General features: G+C 37.0%; 1 protein-coding gene across 4 annotated transcripts; it reads right to left on the reverse strand.

Annotated features, from left to right (window-relative positions):
- LOC109824259 (flowering time control protein FPA) lies at window positions 7,563-22,162 on the reverse strand. Of its 4 annotated transcripts, none has more exons than XM_020390817.1 (7): window positions 21,808-22,161; window positions 20,143-20,403; window positions 19,860-19,985; window positions 19,313-19,724; window positions 18,903-19,212; window positions 15,633-17,041; window positions 7,563-7,873 (listed from the first exon to the last, which is right to left on the reverse strand). In XM_020390817.1, exons 1-6 carry the CDS (start codon window positions 22,102-22,104, stop codon window positions 15,637-15,639), a joined length of 2,811 nt encoding a protein of 936 aa, XP_020246406.1. In that variant the 5' UTR covers window positions 22,105-22,161; the 3' UTR covers window positions 7,563-7,873; window positions 15,633-15,636. The 4 variants fall into 4 exon arrangements, with proteins under 4 accessions (XP_020246406.1, XP_020246409.1, XP_020246408.1 ...); XM_020390820.1 differs by lacking the exon at window positions 7,563-7,873 and adding an exon at window positions 12,947-13,142 and having other exon boundaries at window positions 21,808-22,162; XM_020390819.1 differs by lacking the exon at window positions 7,563-7,873 and adding an exon at window positions 12,947-13,154 and having other exon boundaries at window positions 21,808-22,162.

Genomic DNA, 22,496 nt, shown 5'->3' on the forward strand with positions numbered 1-22,496 from the left:
TGTTTTTGGGTTTTTGGTCATTTCCTTGGGGTTTTGGCTGATGTCTTGGGTTGTTATAAATACCCCATTGCATTTACCTCTCCCATCTAACAAGAACAACAAAAAAAAGGTCGGTCGACCGCCCAGCTCCCAGAATGCCCATAACGGTTATTTTTTTGTATCCGTTGGAGGGGTTTTTGGTCTTTTGGTTTGGGCTTTTGTTTGAGGTATTGGGAGGCTATAAATACCCCCTTATACCTCAGTTTTAAGATATCAAAGAGAATGTTTTAAAATAGTTTAACAAAGGTTTAAACTTGTTTAGTGCTTGTTAAAGTTTGGTTTAAAGAGCTTTTAATTGAGGGTTTGAGTTTGTGAATTCAATTTCACAAGAGCAAGTGGAGATCATCCTTGGTGTTTGAGCATTCATTCTTCTCCCTCTCTCTTGTCATCTATAGAGAAGTTTCCTTAAACTCAATTCTAGCATTTTATAAGTTTGTTCTTAATTTCATAAGCTAGATTTCATATTGAGTTTATATTGTTTTATCTCTTTGTTCACACACAACCTATTGAGCTTATTGTATTTACATTCATAGTATAATTTTGGGTTGTGAGATTAGTGACTTAGAGTTGTGCTTAATTGAGTTCTCACCTTGTTAGAGAGAACAATCATTGATTTATATTGTGCTTAATTGTGAGGATTCACTTGTAATACACTTGTACACCGAGAGAAGTGTGTGGTGAGAGACGGGGTCGAATCCAAGAGGAGTGGCGTCGGTTGACGTGCCTAGGGAGAGGTTGTAACCGAGCACTTGAGGAGGAGGACACGGGCTAGGACCAACACTTAGTGTGTAAGGTGTGATTGCATAGTGATTGTATTGTAAGGTGTAAACGTTGTTCGGGTGAACGTAGAAAACCCGGTTGAGATAGTGGAGATCTCCTCGAGGTGAGGAGCGGGGACGTAGGTCGTGGGGACCGAACCTCGTAAACATATCGTTTTGTTTGTGATTGCATTGGCGTACTTTTACATTCGTGCTTATTATTCATATTGCCTTTGTCAATTGCTCATTGTTGTTTTTTCCCTCTATCTAGTTTATGATTAATTCACACTTGTGTTAATTTTATATCCTTGCATATATATTGTCTATATCTCCTTGTTAGGATATATCTTATTATTCATATATCCTTGCATATATTTCTATCATATAGGATATATCACCTTGTGTACATTGCATATTCTTGCACATAACTCTTTGTATATCTATCTTGTAAGAATACACTTGTTGAGTAATTCTATTGGCATCTTAATCGGATTAGATTAGCATAAGACCCTAATCACCCCCCCTCTAGGGTCTAACATCACCATCATATCTAAACATGGATAGGTGGTTATTGACTGAAGATATGACCAAATCTCTCATTCTTATCCAAATACCACGCATCTGGAGCCATATAAATACAAGCCTAGGGGCTCCTTTCACAAGGGACGAATTATTATCAATACGAGGAGGTGCTGCCGAACTTCAGCACCAAGAGTCACAAATTTCAACAAGGGCTAGCGAGATCATAGCGAACTTCAGCATAAAGAAGGAGTCTTTCGAAGGGTCTGAAGCTCGTTTCCATCTTTCCTTAAGATTAGGCTTGGTCTTAATCTCGAGAAGAGTACTAATTTCGCTTGGTCGATATCAAGTACTTTAGCGAATACTTTATTTGTGAAGTAGGAGCTCTGATTAATCATTCTGTCAACCGAATCTGATCCGTAGGCGGTCCATGGATATCAACGTCCCCGGCACAGGCAAAGATCCCACGCAAATAGAGACTAATAAATAGGATCTGTGTGTTGTTTGAAAGATATTGTAATCAGTTATTTCCATTGTGTAAAAGTCTTATAAAAAGACTAACTTTTTATTGAGTTTATTTTAATGCCTGAAGTTATAATAGATTCAATCATAATGAAGAAAAACAATTTCTGACCCAAACAGGAACAGAGACGTAGGTCGGAAGGACCTAACTCCGTGATCATATTGTGTGTTTGAGTTTACCTTAGCGTTTCATTTGTGCTCATTATTTATTTCGTCATTGCTCATGTTTATTTTGCCCTTAGATTAATATCCTTACAAATAATCTTCTTGAATATCATTCTTTTTAGGATAATTAGTTAATAAGTTTTTAATTGGCACTAAATCGGATTAGATTAGCATATATCCTATTCACCCCTTCCTCTCTAGGGTACTTTCAAACTCCAGGTCGTCCCCCATGACCCAGATGAATTTCTCCTTCCAGTCCTTGTGTGAGTCAGCAAGGCCAGTGATGAGCCTGAAGTTCCCCACCATTTGAAAATGGAAGTGGGGTTCGGTTTGGTTCACCTTCGCAGTCACCAACCGGACCAAGACCCGCAAGGATGACTTTATCGCCAACCAATGGCAGATCACCATGAACCCCACCAGAGTTGCGATGACGTTCGGCTTCATCTAAGCCGGTGATGCCCCTAGCACCGTAAAAACTTACTAGAGGAAGGGGGTGCAGGGGCAGCCACAGACCACATTCCAAATGTCTCAGATAGAGCGAATCTCGATCCAGCCCATAATCATAAATGACCTCCGACCTTGTCAGGGCCATCAGCTCATGCTCCCGAAGGATATTGAACCTCCCATGGAGCGTCCTCTTCGGTGTCAGAGTCACCTTGGAGTGGATCTCCACCAGAAGAGCGTGTCGGTCTATTAGATCTAAGGCCATCGTAGAATGAAGAAATGATCGCCGGAAGAGATGAGTAGAAAAAATTCTGGGTTCTCTAAAAGGAATTTCAAAAGGCAATAACCGCCACATTCATAGCCCTAGTTCTATATATAGGCAGCTGACTTTACAACTATCGGAATCTGATCCACCGGATCAAGCCTTGTCCAACGGCCAAGATTAATTATTAGGATTCGAAACGACATCTCAAAGATTGAGGCGCAACCCACTCACCTCGATTAGCCCACAATCTACCAAGAAAAGAGGAGCTGTAGTAGTCAAAAAGAATGTGCAGTGACGTCAGCCACGCAAATCTGACATGACTTTTCAGTTCCCTCATTTAATGCACACCCACGTCCATCCAAAACAACTCTCATTTTACTCGAACCCGGCTCAAGCCGACTCCAATCAAAAGGGGCCAACTGTTATGATGCTTTCAGTCGCCAAAGTGCGACCCTTTGCCAGCAACAGACATGTGTACTTCTGTATGTAATGTCCCAATCAAATTGGCGGCCAAAGACCAGCAAAGATTCCAACTTAGCCAACTCACTGAGTCGACATCCTCTTATGTCGACTCAAATGGCGGAACTAGTCGGCCATATTGTCGAAGACGACTCGCAACGAGCCCACTCGACCAATTATTCGACGCCTCATGAGGTCGACTCGAAAGGCGTTACTTCTCGGCGAAGCTAGAGGACGGCCTCAGCCTCGAGCATCTCCCACTAACAAACGTGTCAGCATTGCATTTAATGCTTGACAGACGCCATCATGCCTCTAGCCTCGATAGTCTTCATGACTCATCGGACCATGTCAGGACCGTTATGCATCTAATGCTTCTCATTTAATACGAAAGTGATCTCTCCCCCAGTCACCAGCCGACACCCGTAAAGTAGGTGCTGACGCTGCCACCAGCCCATACTTCTTCACCGTTACCCTGTGCTTAGCGAAAGTGACAATTATACCCTTATACCATCAGTATAAATAGAGGTATTATTCTAACCTAGAAGGGGTGAGGCTTTTGCTTCCAGATTAGATCTTTTAAGTAATATCTACAAATTATACTGCACACATAAGAACTCTCATAGTTCATTTTTCCCCACTCAAGTTCATCAGCTGACTTGATCGTCGGAGGAACCACGGGGTAACCAATCATCGTCCTCTCACGAATTTCTACTTGTGCAAACTTCAGTCACTCAACTCAGAACCAGATATTCTTGGAAGGAAGCGGCCCCTCATCAATTTCATCCTCATCCAACCATTTTATTGACTGTTTGATCACTTAACATCAACATAGATAAAATTAAAGTGACATGTAATATGATTAATTAATAATGATAATTAATTTAGTTAATTTATGATTAGAATATAATATCTAATGATAATTAATTTAGTTAATTTATGATTAGAATATAATATCAAAAAAGAATAGGGGCAATATAGTCCATGAAAAGTTTTTCTTATGATTAGAATATAATATCAAAAAAGAATAGGGGCAATATAGTCCATGAAAAGTTTTTCCACAACTCGCTCTTTGAAAGGAAATATGATTTGTTATCATGTTAAAATTTCACCAAGGTTAAAAGTTTAACCATATATAAGGATAAATTTTAACCAAATAAAAGGGTAGAATAAAAAAAGGGAAAGTTTATGCTTGGTTCATTTAACCATGTGCAACTATAAATAACCGCAAACATATTTTCAAAACTTACCAAAAAGCCCCTAAAATCGAAAAAATATAGATATCCCTTTGTAAATTGGAAATACAAACAATACCCCAACAATTCCAAACTACAAAAAAACATTACAAAAAATTAAAAAATAATGTAAAAACACCCTAAAATTTCAAAATATACAAATATACCTGCAAATTTCAAACCTTACAAGAAGCTCCTTGAATTTTTTTTGAATTTTTATTAAATTTTGAAAATTACAAAAATCAAAATTTTAAAAAACTAACTGCTACTTTAAAATCTAAAATATTAGAATAAGAATCAAAGAAATACAAACAGGCCCAAAAGTTTTACAATTTATAAAAAACATCCTAAAACCTTAAAGATTTGCAAAACCACTATAAAAATTATAATTTACAAAAAATTTAAAATTTCAAACATAGAACATAAACTAAAAATTTATGAATTACAAATAGCACCCTTAAGAGTTTCAAATCTATAGAAAGCACCCTAAAACTTTTGAAAATTAGCAAAAAAATACCCACAAAGTTTTCAAACTTACAGAAAAACTTGAATATTTCAAACCTAGACAGAACACTAGAAATCTACGAATTACAAATAGCTCCTAAAATTTTGTAATTCGCATAAGAAACCCTCAACTTTTAAAGTTTCAATAAACACCCTCAAAATTTTAAATTTTACAATAAACTCTGTGAATATTTAAAAACCTACAAATAGTACATTAAAAATCTTGAAATTACAAACAATTCTAAAAATTTTTGGGATTTGCATAATACACCTTAAATTTTTTTAAAACACTCTAAAACTCAAAATTTACAAAAAGAGCAAGAAAAGGTCAACCCAAAAATAGTACATTTAAAAATCTAAGAATTACAAACTGCACGTACAAATTTTTAATTTGCGAAAAAATCTAAAATTTTTAGATTTTTTAAAAAACACCCTAAAAAATTATAAACTCCCTGATAAGATTTAATCTGCAAAGAGTAAATAGAAAATCTAGGATTATAAATAGCCCCCTTGAAAATTTTGGAAATTGTTTGAAAAACACCCTAAAACTTTCAAAAGTTGCAAAAAACACCATGAAAAAAATTTGACATTTGCAAGAAACACCATGAAAAGATAAAAACTACACATGTGTTTTTTATAATTTCAATTTTTACAGTGTTTTCGTAAATTTTTTTGAATATTTGGGTTGAGAATGGAAGTGATCAGTTTGAGGCAGTGGCATAGCCATGGGCAAAAAATCGCTAGGCTACGCCACTGCCAGACTGTCTCCATCACCAGCGTCCTCCTTGGTTTTCACGCGAAGGTGAGCAACATGAGGACGGTAATCCTGGTCACCACCGTGGCCGGAACAACAACGGAGAGGGCGGTGCCCATGGAGAGGAGGCCGAAGACGCCGCCGTAGAGGACGGAGGCGTAGAGGGCCGGCCAACTTTTTTTAAGATTAATCATCAGAAATGATGGAAGTGGCTTGTAGACGGCTAAAACCAGCGTTATAAGTGGAAGAACTTTGACAGATTCATAACCACTAGAGCCCTAATTACTTGGCTGATCATCAGTGGCGTAGTCAGGAATTTTTTTTGCCCTGGGCAAAAAATCACTAGGCTACGTCACTGCCAGACTGCCTCCATCACCAGCGTCCTCCTTGGTTTCCACGCGAAGGCGAGCAACATGAGGACGGTGATCCAGGTTACCACCGTGGCCGGAACAGCGACGGAGAGGGCGGCGCCCATGGAGAGGAGGCCGAAGACGCCGCCATAGAGGACGGAGGTGTAGAGGGCCGGCCAACCGACGGAGAAGTAGGAGCTGGGGCGTAGAGGGCCGGCCACTTTCTTGCCCTGGGCAACTATCCAGGGCAAGAGTACCCTGGCTACGCCTCTGGTTTGAGGCTAAATTTTATCCTTGTTGAAAGGTTATACCAAACATAGAAATGTTTCCTCTACTAATTTTCTAAAGTAATATTTATCATGTTAAAGTTTAACCCTGATTTTTTTAACCTCATATCAAACGAGCCCTTAGAGAGATAGTAGAGAGCAAATGATTAGTTCGGTTGGTTGTCATCATTTTTAGTAACACCAAACCAAACCGAATTTACAAACTGAGCTGAGCTGAACCGAGTTACTTCCGTTCGGTTCGATCAAGTTTGTGGCTTGTTTCTGTTCCACCCACAAGCAACAAAAGTTAATGAAAAGCCCAACACTGAGACCAAAATACTCGCCATTGGAACCAAAAAAAACTGACCATCTGGTGCACGAAGAACGAGAGAGGGAGGTGAGTGAGATCTTTCACTCATTTCAGTTTGTGAGAGAAAAAGCTCGACTTGCATTACATTGAAAATAGGACTAATCTTTACATCCCTCTCGTGTGACGTAGATAGCAAGCCTAGCCTTGAGTTCGGAATAGAAGCCAAGTCACGTGGGTGTATTTCGTGGGTCCCCAAAAAAATGCCATAGGTGTAGGTTTGATTTGGTAGGAGATGAAGTAGAGTGAATGGAGGGACAAAATTAAAATTTCTTATTGGTAAGAGTTTTTGGAGAGAAATGTATGATGGTGTGAAGTTAGGTGAAGAGAGAGCAAGTGCCAAATGAACTATAATTGTACATAGAGAAATATCCCCCATTTTGGTGGGACAAAAGAGTGAGGTGAGAGAGACACACAGTGAGGTGAGAGAAATTAAAATTTTAACTAAAGTTATATATCTCCCATTCCCTTTCAACCAAACAAAAAGCACAAAAAGTATATTCTTTCTTGCACCTCATTGCACCTACCTCACCTCACATTCTCTCCTCATACCTCCTACCAAACCAAGCCTTAGTGAATGCACTCAGAACAGGTGCCATTATATTTAGCAGGATACGGTACTAAGAGCTAGCTATCGGTTGATTTAGATTCTCGCCGAAGTTAAATAGGTATAACCGACCCGAACTGTACCCGTCATAAAAACCGCACCAAACTACAGAGAATCAGGTGGTTCGGGCGATGTAGTCGGTTTGAACCAATTTTTGTTCTGCCCTACTTAGAGAGAAAAACAACAATATATTGGGTTTGATACGGGTCTATTGAAATGCGTATTTTTCAATTATATTCCCAAATATATTATCAAAAAAATAATATCGTCGTAAAATAGGATTCGGAAAAGCGAGTTAGCTTCAAATGATCTTGTATAAAATGGCTGTTCAATTCTAGTAGGTTGAAAGTTGAGCGTTTGAATCCAAAGAGAGTTGACTATGGAGTTACTAAGTCAACTTTAGAACACATCCAAACGAAAAAGAGAAGTCAACAACATAAAGTCAACGCAAAGCATCCCATCTCGTTCCTTACAAACATACACTCATCAAATACAAAGAGCTATCTAATCTAATCTCGATCTAATTAAAGTGAAAGGGAAGCTTCAGTCAGTGATGACATCTTGTCGGGCCCATCAATCAACTCCCCTTAAAGCCCAAGGCCAAGGCCTTCCTTGTACTCACCTAAAACAAATTTAAAATAGAATAATTGTCAAACTCCAGCAGCGAAAGAGATAAAAAAACATCAAATTGATCAGCTTCACCGAAACTGCCAGCAAAATAATATTGATATTCATAATAAATTAGAATTAGGAAGTTAGTGGAGAAATATGGAAATGTAGGGGCTTAGCTTGGTACCCGATACTTATTTTTGAATCAACTTTTTGACTCAAAATATGAATTTAGAAAAAGAATCACCATATTTTTTTTCTCTTTCCAAATTTTGTTTTCCCATCTTTTATATTAAAGATAACATAGAAATGTGTTCATTAATAAACGCTCGGGGCTGAGTACACATGTAGTAGACAATCAAACAGACAATATCAAAAATTATTTTTCAAAAAAAAAATATTAAAATTTGCCACTGGGATGTGCGCCATCAATAAAATAGATCATCAGTTCACAAGAAATCCCAGGTCAAAACGAATATATATTTTCCCCAAACATTAGGAAAAAGAGTTCTAGCGTACTTTCTGGGGGCTCTAGGTAAGACACAGAAAACCCAAATGTTTATTGGGAAGATATTTTAATGCACGGGGTCCCGTTAGAAAAGGATAAATTTCACAGGGTTTCGCGAGACACCCAAAGTTCAATGGGGGGTGTTTTGTGAGATTTTCCGAAAAAAAAAAGTACGGAGGGGGCGACGTGACCCCAGGGCTTGGCGAAGTTTAGCTTCAAGACTTCTCCCTTTTTTTTATTTTGCAAATTTCTCCGCCTTGGTCCCTAGTCCCTACGTTCATGAGCGGCTAGACAGGTAAAACATTTCGGTCGAGCAACCCGGATCCGAACCGTACGGCTCGTGACTCAGGCCCATGGTGACTGGCTTTTTCTTTAGAGTTTTAATCCAAAAAACAAAAACTAATTTAAGGACTAGAATATAAACTAGAAAGAACTAGTTACACTTTGAGCCCAATCATTGCCAAACTATAAATAAAGTTTTGGACAAATATTGTTCCACTTAAAACAAGTTTTGTGAAGTCTGACAAACACACCCCCCAATCTTTTGGACTTAGTTGCTAATATCAATATTGAGTAGACCCCGAATGAAAAATAAACTCGGTATCGGTTATGGACAAAGTCAGTTTCACGATCCAACAGCTTGATATAAATGAAGAGAGACTATTATAACAGATTTTTCTATATTTAATTATGCTAGTTGCAATGAAGTCAGCGAACCTGAAAATGTAAGTTGATAAGAAGACAAGACTACTCGAAATGTGGATATTACCAATTAAAAAGTGTACCTTCAACTATTACGAGTAAAATAGGGGATGGTTTCAGCAAAATTCCAACCGTATTTCATATATAATATAAATAATAATCAATGTTTAAAAAATCTTCATAAAATTGATTAGATACTATCCATTATCAAAAGCACAGCGAATAATCACAAATTTTGTATTTATAGCTGAATGGTATCGTGCTTTTAACAATATATGATTCATCAATTTGAAAATATAAATTTCTTTGGAGTGATGGTCAAACGCTCAAGTATAGGGGTGCTAAACCGTATCCGTATCTGAGAAAATATCCGTAACCGTATCCGTTAGGATACGAATATGGTTACTCAAATCTATAACCAATAAGATATGGTTACAGATATAGTTTTGTAGTGAAATATCCGTATCCGAAATATCCGAATACATATTAGTCATACTCTTACGGATAGTTTCGATTCTTAGATTATGGATTTGTGGTTAATTTTGATGATCAAGATGTCTAATCTTAACTTTTCAATTATAACGGACATATTAACAAACTCTTTTGTATCACATGAACTATTTTTTTCTCAATACTATCTAGTTTTCTCATATCTGTTTTGTATCTACATGCATATCCGCTTATATATCCGCATCTATATCCGTAACCGTATCTGATTTTAACGGATATGGTTTATAAATTTTTCTTACCGATGTATATCCGTATCCGTATCCGAGATGGGTAAACGAATATGGATATGATAAGCATCAATGTAGGGGCTTAGCTTGGTACCCGATACTTATTTTTGAATCAACTTTTTGACTCAAAATATGAATTTAGAAAAAGAATCACCATATTTTTTTTCTCTTTCCAAATTTTGTTTTCCCATCTTTTATATTAAAGATAACATAGAAATGTGTTCATTAATAAACGCTCGGGGCTGAGTACACATGTAGTAGACAATCAAACAGACAATATCAAAAATTATTTTTCAAAAAAAAAATATTAAAATTTGCCACTGGGATGTGCGCCATCAATAAAATAGATCATCAGTTCACAAGAAATCCCAGGTCAAAACGAATATATATTTTCCCCAAACATTAGGAAAAAGAGTTCTAGCGTACTTTCTGGGGGCTCTAGGTAAGACACAGAAAACCCAAATGTTTATTGGGAAGATATTTTAATGCACGGGGTCCCGTTAGAAAAGGATAAATTTCACAGGGTTTCGCGAGACACCCAAAGTTCAATGGGGGGTGTTTTGTGAGATTTTCCGAAAAAAAAAAGTACGGAGGGGGCGACGTGACCCCAGGGCTTGGCGAAGTTTAGCTTCAAGACTTCTCCCTTTTTTTTATTTTGCAAATTTCTCCGCCTTGGTCCCTAGTCCCTACGTTCATGAGCGGCTAGACAGGTAAAACATTTCGGTCGAGCAACCCGGATCCGAACCGTACGGCTCGTGACTCAGGCCCATGGTGACTGGCTTTTTCTTTAGAGTTTTAATCCAAAAAACAAAAACTAATTTAAGGACTAGAATATAAACTAGAAAGAACTAGTTACACTTTGAGCCCAATCATTGCCAAACTATAAATAAAGTTTTGGACAAATATTGTTCCACTTAAAACAAGTTTTGTGAAGTCTGACAAACACACCCCCCAATCTTTTGGACTTAGTTGCTAATATCAATATTGAGTAGACCCCGAATGAAAAATAAACTCGGTATCGGTTATGGACAAAGTCAGTTTCACGATCCAACAGCTTGATATAAATGAAGAGAGACTATTATAACAGATTTTTCTATATTTAATTATGCTAGTTGCAATGAAGTCAGCGAACCTGAAAATGTAAGTTGATAAGAAGACAAGACTACTCGAAATGTGGATATTACCAATTAAAAAGTGTACCTTCAACTATTACGAGTAAAATAGGGGATGGTTTCAGCAAAATTCCAACCGTATTTCATATATAATATAAATAATAATCAATGTTTAAAAAATCTTCATAAAATTGATTAGATACTATCCATTATCAAAAGCACAGCGAATAATCACAAATTTTGTATTTATAGCTGAATGGTATCGTGCTTTTAACAATATATGATTCATCAATTTGAAAATATAAATTTCTTTGGAGTGATGGTCAAACGCTCAAGTATAGGGGTGCTAAACCGTATCCGTATCTGAGAAAATATCCGTAACCGTATCCGTTAGGATACGAATATGGTTACTCAAATCTATAACCAATAAGATATGGTTACAGATATAGTTTTGTAGTGAAATATCCGTATCCGAAATATCCGAATACATATTAGTCATACTCTTACGGATAGTTTCGATTCTTAGATTATGGATTTGTGGTTAATTTTGATGATCAAGATGTCTAATCTTAACTTTTCAATTATAACGGACATATTAACAAACTCTTTTGTATCACATGAACTATTTTTTTCTCAATACTATCTAGTTTTCTCATATCTGTTTTGTATCTACATGCATATCCGCTTATATATCCGCATCTATATCCGTAACCGTATCTGATTTTAACGGATATGGTTTATAAATTTTTCTTACCGATGTATATCCGTATCCGTATCCGAGATGGGTAAACGAATATGGATATGATAAGCATCATATCCGAGCCGTATCCGGACCGAATGCACTCCTACTCAAGTACCGTCGATAGTAATATAGGTCCCAGTTTGAGTGGTCATTTTTAGCATGCAAGTATTCATAAGTTTGATTCAGGGAAATATCGCTAATAAGATTTCACTTCTCTTACAAGGCTTGGTGTTACTACTACATATTTACTCTCCTCCAGGTATAATTCCGTCTAAACTGGTAATCTTTAAACAGCTCACATCCTTAAAAATACTCCTCTTAATAAAATAATAAAAAAAATCGAAGTGCTTACAGCGCTACATTGTATAGAGGCTTACTTTATAGGAGACGACCAACAAGCACCGCAATTTGATATTGAAAAGTATCGTAACAATGTTATCACGAGTGAAGTTGACGTTAAACGCCAAATTGAGTAGAAGATATGATCCGTCCTCTAACAAATTATCATTATTATTATTATTATTATTATTATTATTATTATTATTATTATTATTATTATTATTATACCAGCTTACTTAACTTAAACTATTCTACAGGATAAAAGATTGATCTTTTCTGTTCCACCTATGAGTCTTCAGTTCCATATATTTGACGAGGTATCAGCACAAATTCAATAGTTGAGTCGTTATTCGCTGAAATGCTTGGTAGATCTAGGTCTGTCAACTCTTCTCTTGATTCATCAGCCTAAATTGTTGGATCTTTTTGGCATCCCAAATGACTAACACATCCTTCACATGAAAATTAGCATGTGCGCGAAGTTGAAACAGGAAGACCTTGAAAGTTTTCGAGGACAGAATTAGGCTTTCAATGTAATGCAGTTTCAAAAGGAGAGATTGAATACGCAACTGGAAAGATACTGCCTATTACTGTCAAGATTTAGCGGAAACGTCTTATGATTACAGAATATCATTTATAACTTAAATATCAAAATAATAGTATTAGCATGGTATCCATCAGCTTAACATCTACATTCTGAAGGGATTAGACGAGATTTATAGCTGAAATATATTTATTTGGGGTTCAAGTAAAAAAACGTCTTTCACCTTACACCTCCACGTATCTAAGATTTATGTTGTTCATCGTGTGAATATCGAGTGGGGGAAACTCTTGATTGAACGAGAAGATAGGTGATTATTGGATAACATTATCCAGATTGAAGTTTAGGAGTAATGGAATAGATTGTAGTTAAAAGTGGGTTTGAGTGATGTCGTACACCAAGCAAGGATGCCAAAACGTGTGAGGTACAAGATTGTACTGATGTAACTAATTAAACTTTGTTCAGTATATACATCCACGAAGTAAAAAAAATCAAGAATAATTGAGAATGCCGTTACCTCAAGGACAGATGATGCGTATCTAGTAACCACCTATAATATGCATCGAGGGATACTTTGCGCTTCAGCAACAAGAGTTGAACTGAACTGTAAGGTGTGCTACATGCAGCTTTATTTCTTTTAGTCAGATTCAAATAATTAAAAACTTAACTCAGTCATTTGGTATGAAGTTCACTTAACATTAGATGTTTAGGACTAATCAATTTTCAAAGTAGTCAAGTAGAAACAATATAAGTCTATCAATGATAAATTTTCAGCAAGCCGGAAAGGTATTAGCATCCTTAATTCAAGCAATTAAACAATGATAATGATAATGATCAATGATGAACAGTGAAAAAGTTCGCGCTACCTTAAAATTAGCATCCTAATTCAAGCAATTAAACGATGATAATGATCGATGATGATGATGATGTGATGTTTTCAAAATAAATTGAATAATCAATTTTAATGTCAACTGCATACCACTAGTAACATACTCCGTAAATAACAAAGGCATAATAGCTAAGAACTGCCATTAACAATTTTATCCTACAAACGACTATCACAAAATATCAACCAAGGAAAGATAAAATTCATTCACTGTATTTACTTCAAAAGAGCTACAAATCATAACAGTAAAATATATACACATAACCACCTAACCAAACAACTGAGACTGTTCAGAAGGTGGCTAAGGGACAGAGGATACGCTGTTGCAGAGTGCAAATGAAGGAGGTGTTTGGAGCTAAAATTTGAGGGCAACTGTTCTTTTGTTCTCATTTTCTGTATAGATGTTTTTTCAAGCTAGGAACAGGGGATACAAGCTCGTTAACTTAGTTTTTTTAGCTTCTCTATGACTTTTAGCTCTATAACTTTTAGTGATCTGGGGTATGCGGACATCATACATCTTCCTTTCGTGTTATAAGTGACGACTAGGTCCTCTCGTTGTTCACAAGCTATGTTTTGTTTGCTATTTTCGGAACTCAATTTACTCTAAGCTTATAGTTAAGCTTTCCAGTTTTAATACATATGATTAATAGGGCACCTGACCCTATTTTTTTCTTTATTTTGCCCCCCAAAAAACACCACTTAACCAAACTACTGGTCAATGGATAATAATAATAATAATAATAATAATAATTTAGCCTAAATACGAGTACATATAAAAAAAATTACCAAAAGCAACAGTGGACATCATTTATGAACATGAAGATATTTGGACCAAATACTACCTATATTAACTTGAAAAAAGTATTAAGACAAACTCCCAAGATAAAATGTGCATCCCAGAAAGAGGTCAGCAACGGTAAAAGAACAAGGTTCATAAAGAAGGCTATCTACTTCCCCCTATTCATAAGAAAGATTTTGGTCAAGTTCAAAGGTTCGTAAAAGAATCTTAAAAGTTCAAACGTTTGTAAAAGAATCTGGCCCCTCCCCCACCCCCTCCCTTCCTCTAGTTGGGGGAGAAAAAGAGGATTCTTGAGAGTGGCAGGGCTTCTAACAGGTGCTTTAACTAAAGGAATAAGAGTAAAACAGAGAGATGGCAGTTTCATAAAAATGTTCAAGCCCCATTTTATTCAGGTAAGGACTCAACTTAAAGAAAATTTGATGTATAAACTTTATAAATATGAAGATCAACTGATGAAAGCAATATCATAAACGGACGAAACATGAAAAATGGTCAGTTTACATCGACAGTAATTATATGTATATGTACTCGCATGCAAATAAATGCACATATGGCATTATTTCTTTAAAAGAACAATGTATACAGCAAAGCAGCTTGCAGCCTTACCTACAAAAATCATGATGTTCCCTTGTTAACTATTACTTTGGCTATAACTATAATGGCTAAACGAAAAGATATGCTTCATTAACCATATTGTTTAATCCTCAAGACTCACATTCTAAACAGTGATAACTTTTCAAGTTAAAGTCATATAACTCAATGGAGCTCTCCTATTATTTCAACTCTTCTCCATCTCCCGAGTCCAAATAATTCAAGAACAACAAAGTCAGTTCTTGGTGTGCTGCATAAGCCCCAAATTATACCAACTAACTCAAATATGAATAATTGTAGTCAGTTATTGGCATCCTAAATACTTCTAATAAAAGATCTATAAGATTCAAGTTTCATCAGATCAATTCTTGGCTTCAACCATCTCAATAAAGCATCTGCAAGAAGAATTGGTAACATGTTCCTTTTATTAAGCCTATATTTCAAGCTTCTCAATTCATTTTGAGGGTTGCCGCAAGTCAGATTAAAGGACACCTAAGGCTTCTTCACCTCATATTTGAAAACATGGACAGTCAGCAGGGTCTCAAACACGAAATCCCATCAATATATCTGTATGCTAGTGATCTTGATCCACCACCAAAATATATACCAACTCAAATAAAGTTGTCCTACTAGTGGGTAGTATTAATCCTATGCCTCTAAAAGGTGTCACAGAACCACCAAATGGTGTATGAATAATAAATCACCAACATTTAGTAGCTATGTTACCATATAAGACATAGATGAGCTACTATGACAACACTAATTTAAGCATGCATATTCTCAATAGTAAAGGAGCAGCTAAGATTAACAAGAAGTACCTGATTAAAAGTCAGGTCTCCCTGGCGACTTTTGACCACTGCCTTGTTGCTGTTGCTGAATCTTCTGGAGCAAGCTGGCGGCAAACTGCAACGTCGACTGGTACCTCTGATTCTTCTCCTCATCTCCACGTGACGAGCCATCGCCAGAACTGTTCAGAGCCATCTGCAGCCTCTCCATTTGACCAGAAAAACCTGCATTCGGGACGACTTGATTTTGGAGCACATTTGGAGTCTGGCCCTGTGTAGATGAGCTAGCAAGCGCTGCTTGCTGCTGGACAGATTGGTTGAGGATTCCTCGGGCATTATAGGGATCAAAGGAAGAATCATGCTGATAATATTGATTGCTTGATATTAAAGACTGCCCATTGGAGGAGGCATAGTTATCCAATTGCCTCTGTGGCATGTTTGGAGCAAGATCTTGAACTTGTTCGTCACCAAGAAAAGGTTGAACAGAGTTGTGTGGGCCATTCGGCAAGCTGGCATATGATGGATATTGGGATGTGAATGGTTCCTCAGCATTATACTGACCCCTAAATTGCTGAGGCTGCTGCTGCAAATTCATTCTCGGCTCTAACTGTGAAGCGGGAAATGAGGCATGATTTTCTTGAATCCGCCTTTGGACAGGAGCACTAGTTATATTGGCAGGGAAAGAAGATGTCGTAGAGATATTATTACTCCCAGCAGTTGATGACTGACTGCTAGAAGGTATAAGAGAAGCGAGAGTTGCTATAAGTTCAGGTGTCAATGAAACTTTAACCTGGGAACTAGCTTCAGGATTTCTTACAAAATTATTGGCTTCAGGATTCATTGCATAATTATTGGCTTCAGGATTCATTGCATAATTATCGGCTTCAATGTTTCTTGCATAATTATTGGCTTCAGAATTCCTTGCATAATTATTGGCAGCTGATGGTAAAGTATAAGATTGATTAACAAGTCCAGCCCCACCCCTAGAAATAGAGTTCTCATGCAAATCACTACCATGGTCAATTCTTGGAGCAGGGTCTATATTTCCAGGAATGTAGTCATAACCATCATGTGAAGCAGATTCCTGCCTCTGAACATTATGACGAGATGAAGGTGGAGGAGTAGCTCGAGGTTGCTGTGTTTCTATTGTTGGTTGAGGCGGTAATTTAAGAACCACCCCATAAAGCCGTTCTGGACCAGACACTTTCAAAACCTTAGTTAAAAAATCTGACGGAGGAACCAAAAATAATGTAGTCCCATCACCACATTTCGCAACACCAACACGGTTTTTAAGACCCAAGTACTGGAGAAACTCAGTATATGAGGCAAATTCTTCTTCACTGTCTGGTACAAAGAAGACAATATCAAAACCAATTGCTTCGCTATAATGTTTTTCGAGCATATCCAGATCTGTTCTTGCGAAACAATTGACTACTTCCGGTCTGTCAATAAGTTCATTGTCAGAACAAGCAGTCTAAACTCAACATAAAGAGATCTTATGCAATAAATAAGATCATGTTTGAAAAATCCTATTTTAACTTAATACATGTGTTTTTCCTTAAACGGGGCCAAGGTCACGTTTGATAAATTTTACTTATATACTTATTTTCTCCTTATAAGTAGGAAAAATAAGTTGCGATTTTCCAACTTTTTCTTTTGCCGTTATAAGGAGGTTTACTTGTTGTTTGGAAAAGACAATTTCGCCCTCTTACAAAGGAGGTTTACTTATAAGAAGGGTTTACTTGTAAGACTGCATCAATAAGGTTCGCCAAACATGGCCTACGCTAGGAAGTACAGGTGGTAAATGAACGAATCAAATCAAATACTAAGATGTTCATGTTTGTATTTGCTTAAAATTATCTAATTCGAACCCACACTCGAATATCCACTTCTGGAGTTTTTCGAATTCAAACTCGAATACTCGGTATTTGATAAATATTCAAAAAAAATTATCGATTGTAAAAGTATATGCACTCTGTTGAAGAATTTAATTTTTAAATAGTATTTAAATTCATAAATGACAATTATTTCTCTCTCTACAACACACACACACATAGAGAGAGAAATTCTTATGTCAACTTAAGTGGACCATCCACCAAACTTTCTATCCATTGATGATACCTAGGGATCCATGTAGGGATCCATGCAAGATATGAAGAGACTTATATATATATATATAATATAATATATTATATATATATATATATATATAGAGGAATATGGGTATACTTGGCCAAGGATCCTTGGTAGTGATGTGGACACATCTTGTCCATACATCACACCTTGAAGTTGGTGAGGCTCCATCTTCAAGGTGTGATGTATGGACAAGATGTGTCCAACATCAACTACCAAGGATCCTTGGTACAAGTATACCCATTTTTTCTAATATATATATATATATATAATATATATATATATATATATATATATATAATATATATATATATGGAAAAGTGAATCTAAGGTGACACCCTAGGCTCCCACCTAAGGACGCGGCATAGAATCACATCATTTCCTAAATTTTTTTTGTGATCCGCTCCGTTGAAACTTGATCTACACGTTCTTAAACCAAACACACCAATTGCGGTGTTTTGACCAATCGTTGAGCCGTGCAAAAAGTTCTATTCATTCGAAACCGTTAAAATTACAGCGAGTGGATAAAGGGTAAAAACATGACAGGTTCATCCCAAAATTGGTGTGTTTGGGTTTAAGAACGTGTATATCAAGTTCAACGGAGCGGATCGCAAAAAAAATTAGGAAATGATGTGATTTTAGGCCGCGTTCTTAGGTGGGAGCCTAGGGTGTCACCTTAGATTCACTTTTCCCATATATATATATAATATGAGCAAGATACCTTACTCTTGTGAGTACGTGAGAATTATATGTTAATGTCCATTATGGTGTTTTATTTTCTAGTGTTGTTTCTTTCCATAGTCGGTATTGATATTTAGGTATCTACAGTCTGAGACATATGAGAAAACTTATCTAAGATTCTTTAAGGCTCTCAAAACTACTATATAGAACTTAAGTAGAAAATGTAAGTGGATTAAAGATATAACATCATATGCGTAATAACACAAATTATGAGTGCCCAAATTTTAAACAAATATTTGATCAGCAAACAAATCGAATATAACTCTGGGTAAATTCTATTCGTTTAGAACTCAAATACTAAATGTTATTTGTTTAGTGTTAAATGAACTTCCGAATCGAATATGACTGAATACTTAGTCAAACAATTAACAAACTATTTGTTAATTATTTGGTTCATTTCCACCTCTACTAGCGAGCAAGAGAACTTACAATGGAGACTCAAGACCCTTCCCAATTGGCACACATCGAGCACAACAAACAGGTGCACCAGCCTTGGCAATAAGTCCGCGCCAATAAATGTCGATGTCAGGTGATCCACGCACTCGCCCTAGACCACGACTTTGACTAGGGATATCCCTCTCAGGATGAAGCAGCCCAAACCTAATATCATTAGACGGAGAACCTTCAAATCTTGATCTCTTTGGTTCCCTCATGTCAAATTCATCATCCCACACATTTGGCATGGGCCTGAGGGATGCAGGAGACGACTGTCTCCAATTTGGAGCATTTGGGTTACCATCTGCAAGTTCAGTGCATGCGCGCACACACAAAAACCAGCAAAATCATGAAAACTGAAATTTTCTTGCTGCGGAAATGTGCAGGAAATCTTATTAACATACCTGGTCCTGGCCCATTGGGAAGCAAATGTCCATGAAAGGAGTTTGGGGCCAGGGGATAACTGGGCCCAAAAGGAGGTTCATTAAAGAGCAGATCTGTCCTAGGCACTCTGTATCCAGGAAGAAGTGGTGCATTATCCTTACCACCAGGTGCAAGGTCACTGGAGGAAAACAGAATTTGTATTCTAGGGTCACCAAAAAGGCGACCCTGTAGACCTTCCTTTGCTCGTCGAGCTTCATCAACACTCCTGAACTCTACAAAGGAATAATGCCTAGAAGGGAAACTCTTGATTTTTTCAATTTCGCCAAACAAAATCATGGCATTATGCAGCATCTGTTCATCCATATGAAATGATGGCGGATATCCTACCCATAAAGTACTGCTTGGTGGACCATCTCGCCTTCCTCCATGCGGCTGAGATGGTTTGAACAAAAACAAGGAGAAAACAACAAGAGAGCTGTTAGGAACTGAGACAGTGGTTGGCCTATAAGCTGACAGAAAACAGGTAGTCATACTATTTTCAAAATATAAAAGCTGACTCATATGTACCAGATGCCTTTTAGACCCTTGGTGGGTAGACTCGTGATAATTTCTTGCATCGTCATATCCCATATATTTTTCCTGTGGCCCAATATTCCTCCCACTACCCCTTGGATTGTGATTTTCAGGCCAATCCTGTTCTCATGTCAATAAACAAGCATGGCGTTATCAAGATATGACGTTACATGATGTGAGTATACACTAGGCAAGTAATATGGATGCATAATAAAGCAACAGCAGATGCAGCAGCAACATGATAGTGATAACCAAAATGGCAACAAAGTACACATACGTTTCTCGAGGATGGCAGTCTCTGAGTTTGTGGCTTTTGAAAATCAACACGTACTTGTTCACCGCCTATACTTTTGCCATTCATGTCCCTTTGAGCAGCAATAGCATCATCAAGCTTGGTATAACCAACCAAAGCAGAATTCCGGTCTCTGAGGAATTTGTATTCTTCAAGCTTTCCAAACTGCAGAAGCTTATCTTCAAGTTGTTCCTGAGTAACAGCCGGACTGATACCACCAATCCATAGACACTTACCCGGTTTTGCCTGCAAGTATTTTAAGAAAACTTTCACCCTAAAACCCTATAAAGCAACACCTTATAAAGATAATGTAACATAAAAAGAGTAGATCCTGGGCTGATCCTCAGCCATAGGGTTTCCTGCTTTTCACCTTGCCCTGACAAATTTGAGACTTTAAATAGAGTAAACCTTGACGCTAACAAAATAAAAATGGTAGCAACATGCCAGGAAGGGAACCAATTGATAAGACAGAAACATGCACATATATGTGGAAAGGTAATGATTTTCAGGTCATAACCAAACATATTTGTAAAATTATTCATAATGGCAGTTAATGTACCTTTTGGTAACATCTACTTTCATAAGTAGTATTTTCAAAATAAAGAGTGTTCTCATCACCCATAATGAGATAGGAAGAAAAAGCTATAAAAAAAGAAATCACTTCACAAGGCGTCCCCTCTCCCAAAGAAGAAAAAAGTAAAATTAAACAGCACCTCTCCGCAATCAGAGTTTAATTACAATCTTCTTATTCATTAATCTCTCTAATATGACATTTTCAAATCAATTTCGGGTATACCAAGCGTCAAATCTTAACTATTCACCATTGTTAGCCAATTTCAGTGGCATCAATCACCTTTTGACTAGATTCGTATCAAACGCTTAGAATTTTATACACAATTACTGCTATATAACCATATTTTACAATAATTAAAACACTTCTAAAGACATTGTACAGCCTGCCATGTTAATGCTCACCACAACAAACTCCAAGATTCCTAACCAGGACACAGAGAGAATCAGATTTCAGAACAGATTGCAACAGATTCCAGCTTTAGAGGGAAAACAGTTTAGAAGGAATCAATGCATTTAGGCCTAGACCGAATAACCATAACCATATACAGGAATTTCAAAATGGTGATATTGAATCATTTCCTTGTTTTCTCCTTTCGAAATATATCTGTCGCTGAGCGAAAGGGAGAAAATGTGAAATGTGTAGCACCTAACTTGACTCGATACTTTTAGATTAAATATCAAGCTCCTCCTAATGATGCGTGAGAGACATACTATATAGATCATGTGTAACTTGCAGATAACTCCCCTGAATCTATACCTTCAGTAGCACCAAACACTCTTCAACTATTTCATCCACACTTAAACCTCTCGCCCTCATGAACTTAGAGGTGATAATCACCACTAAAAATGTATAGATAGGGGGTTATCTGCAATCCATCTATAAGATTAAATGGCATACTAAAAAAATGTTAATCGTGCAGACAAATTTATAAAAAACCATCAATAAGATTAAAAAATTACACATAATTATATAAAAACTCAACTTTTATAACCACAGTTGCTCTCCCTACGACAAAAATTCATTTCCAAACCAAAACACATCGAATCACAATCAAAGAACAAGCGACGAGAACGAACCGGACGAGCCAACTGGATCTTGATGGGCTTCCCCTTGACGATCGATCCCTGGAGCGCCTCCTTCGCTTTCTTCGCGTCCTCCTGTTTCCTAAAGAAGACGAAGGCGTAGGTCCTCGGAGTGTAAGAAGTTAGGGCATCCATCGCGCCATAATCTCGAAAGATCTCCATCAGATCGGCATCCTCGGTGTCCGATGAGAGATCCCCCACCCAGAGATTGAGCGATGAAGTCGCTTCGGGCTCTCGATCTTTCGAAGATGAGTGGCTTCGGCGATCCGATGATTTGATTGGGGGAGCCATTGAGATTGGTTAGGGTTTTCAATTTGGGGGATTTGTTAGGGTTTGAGAATATGGAAGTTATATCGGGTTGGTTCCGTGTGAGTCCACCACAGTTCCGTCTTCTGTGAATCTGCGTTTGGATTTTGCATTAAAGCTCCATTAATGATCTAGATTTGCAAAGAAAATATTATCTTCTTGCAAATTGCAAGAAATCATAGGCCATATTTTATTCTTTAGGATAACTAGTATAATGCACATGTTTTACACATGGACATGTTGTTGTATTTGATATTATATTATTTAATATTATTTAATAAATTATATATAAACATTTTACAAAGTTATTTAATTGCACTATGATTAAAAAAATTTAAGTTATACTATAATTAATACTCATACTATTATTAACATAC

Source organism: Asparagus officinalis, chromosome 9 (assembly GCF_001876935.1).
Source record: "Asparagus officinalis chromosome 9, Aspof.V1, whole genome shotgun sequence".
NCBI lineage: Eukaryota > Viridiplantae > Streptophyta > Magnoliopsida > Asparagales > Asparagaceae > Asparagus > Asparagus officinalis.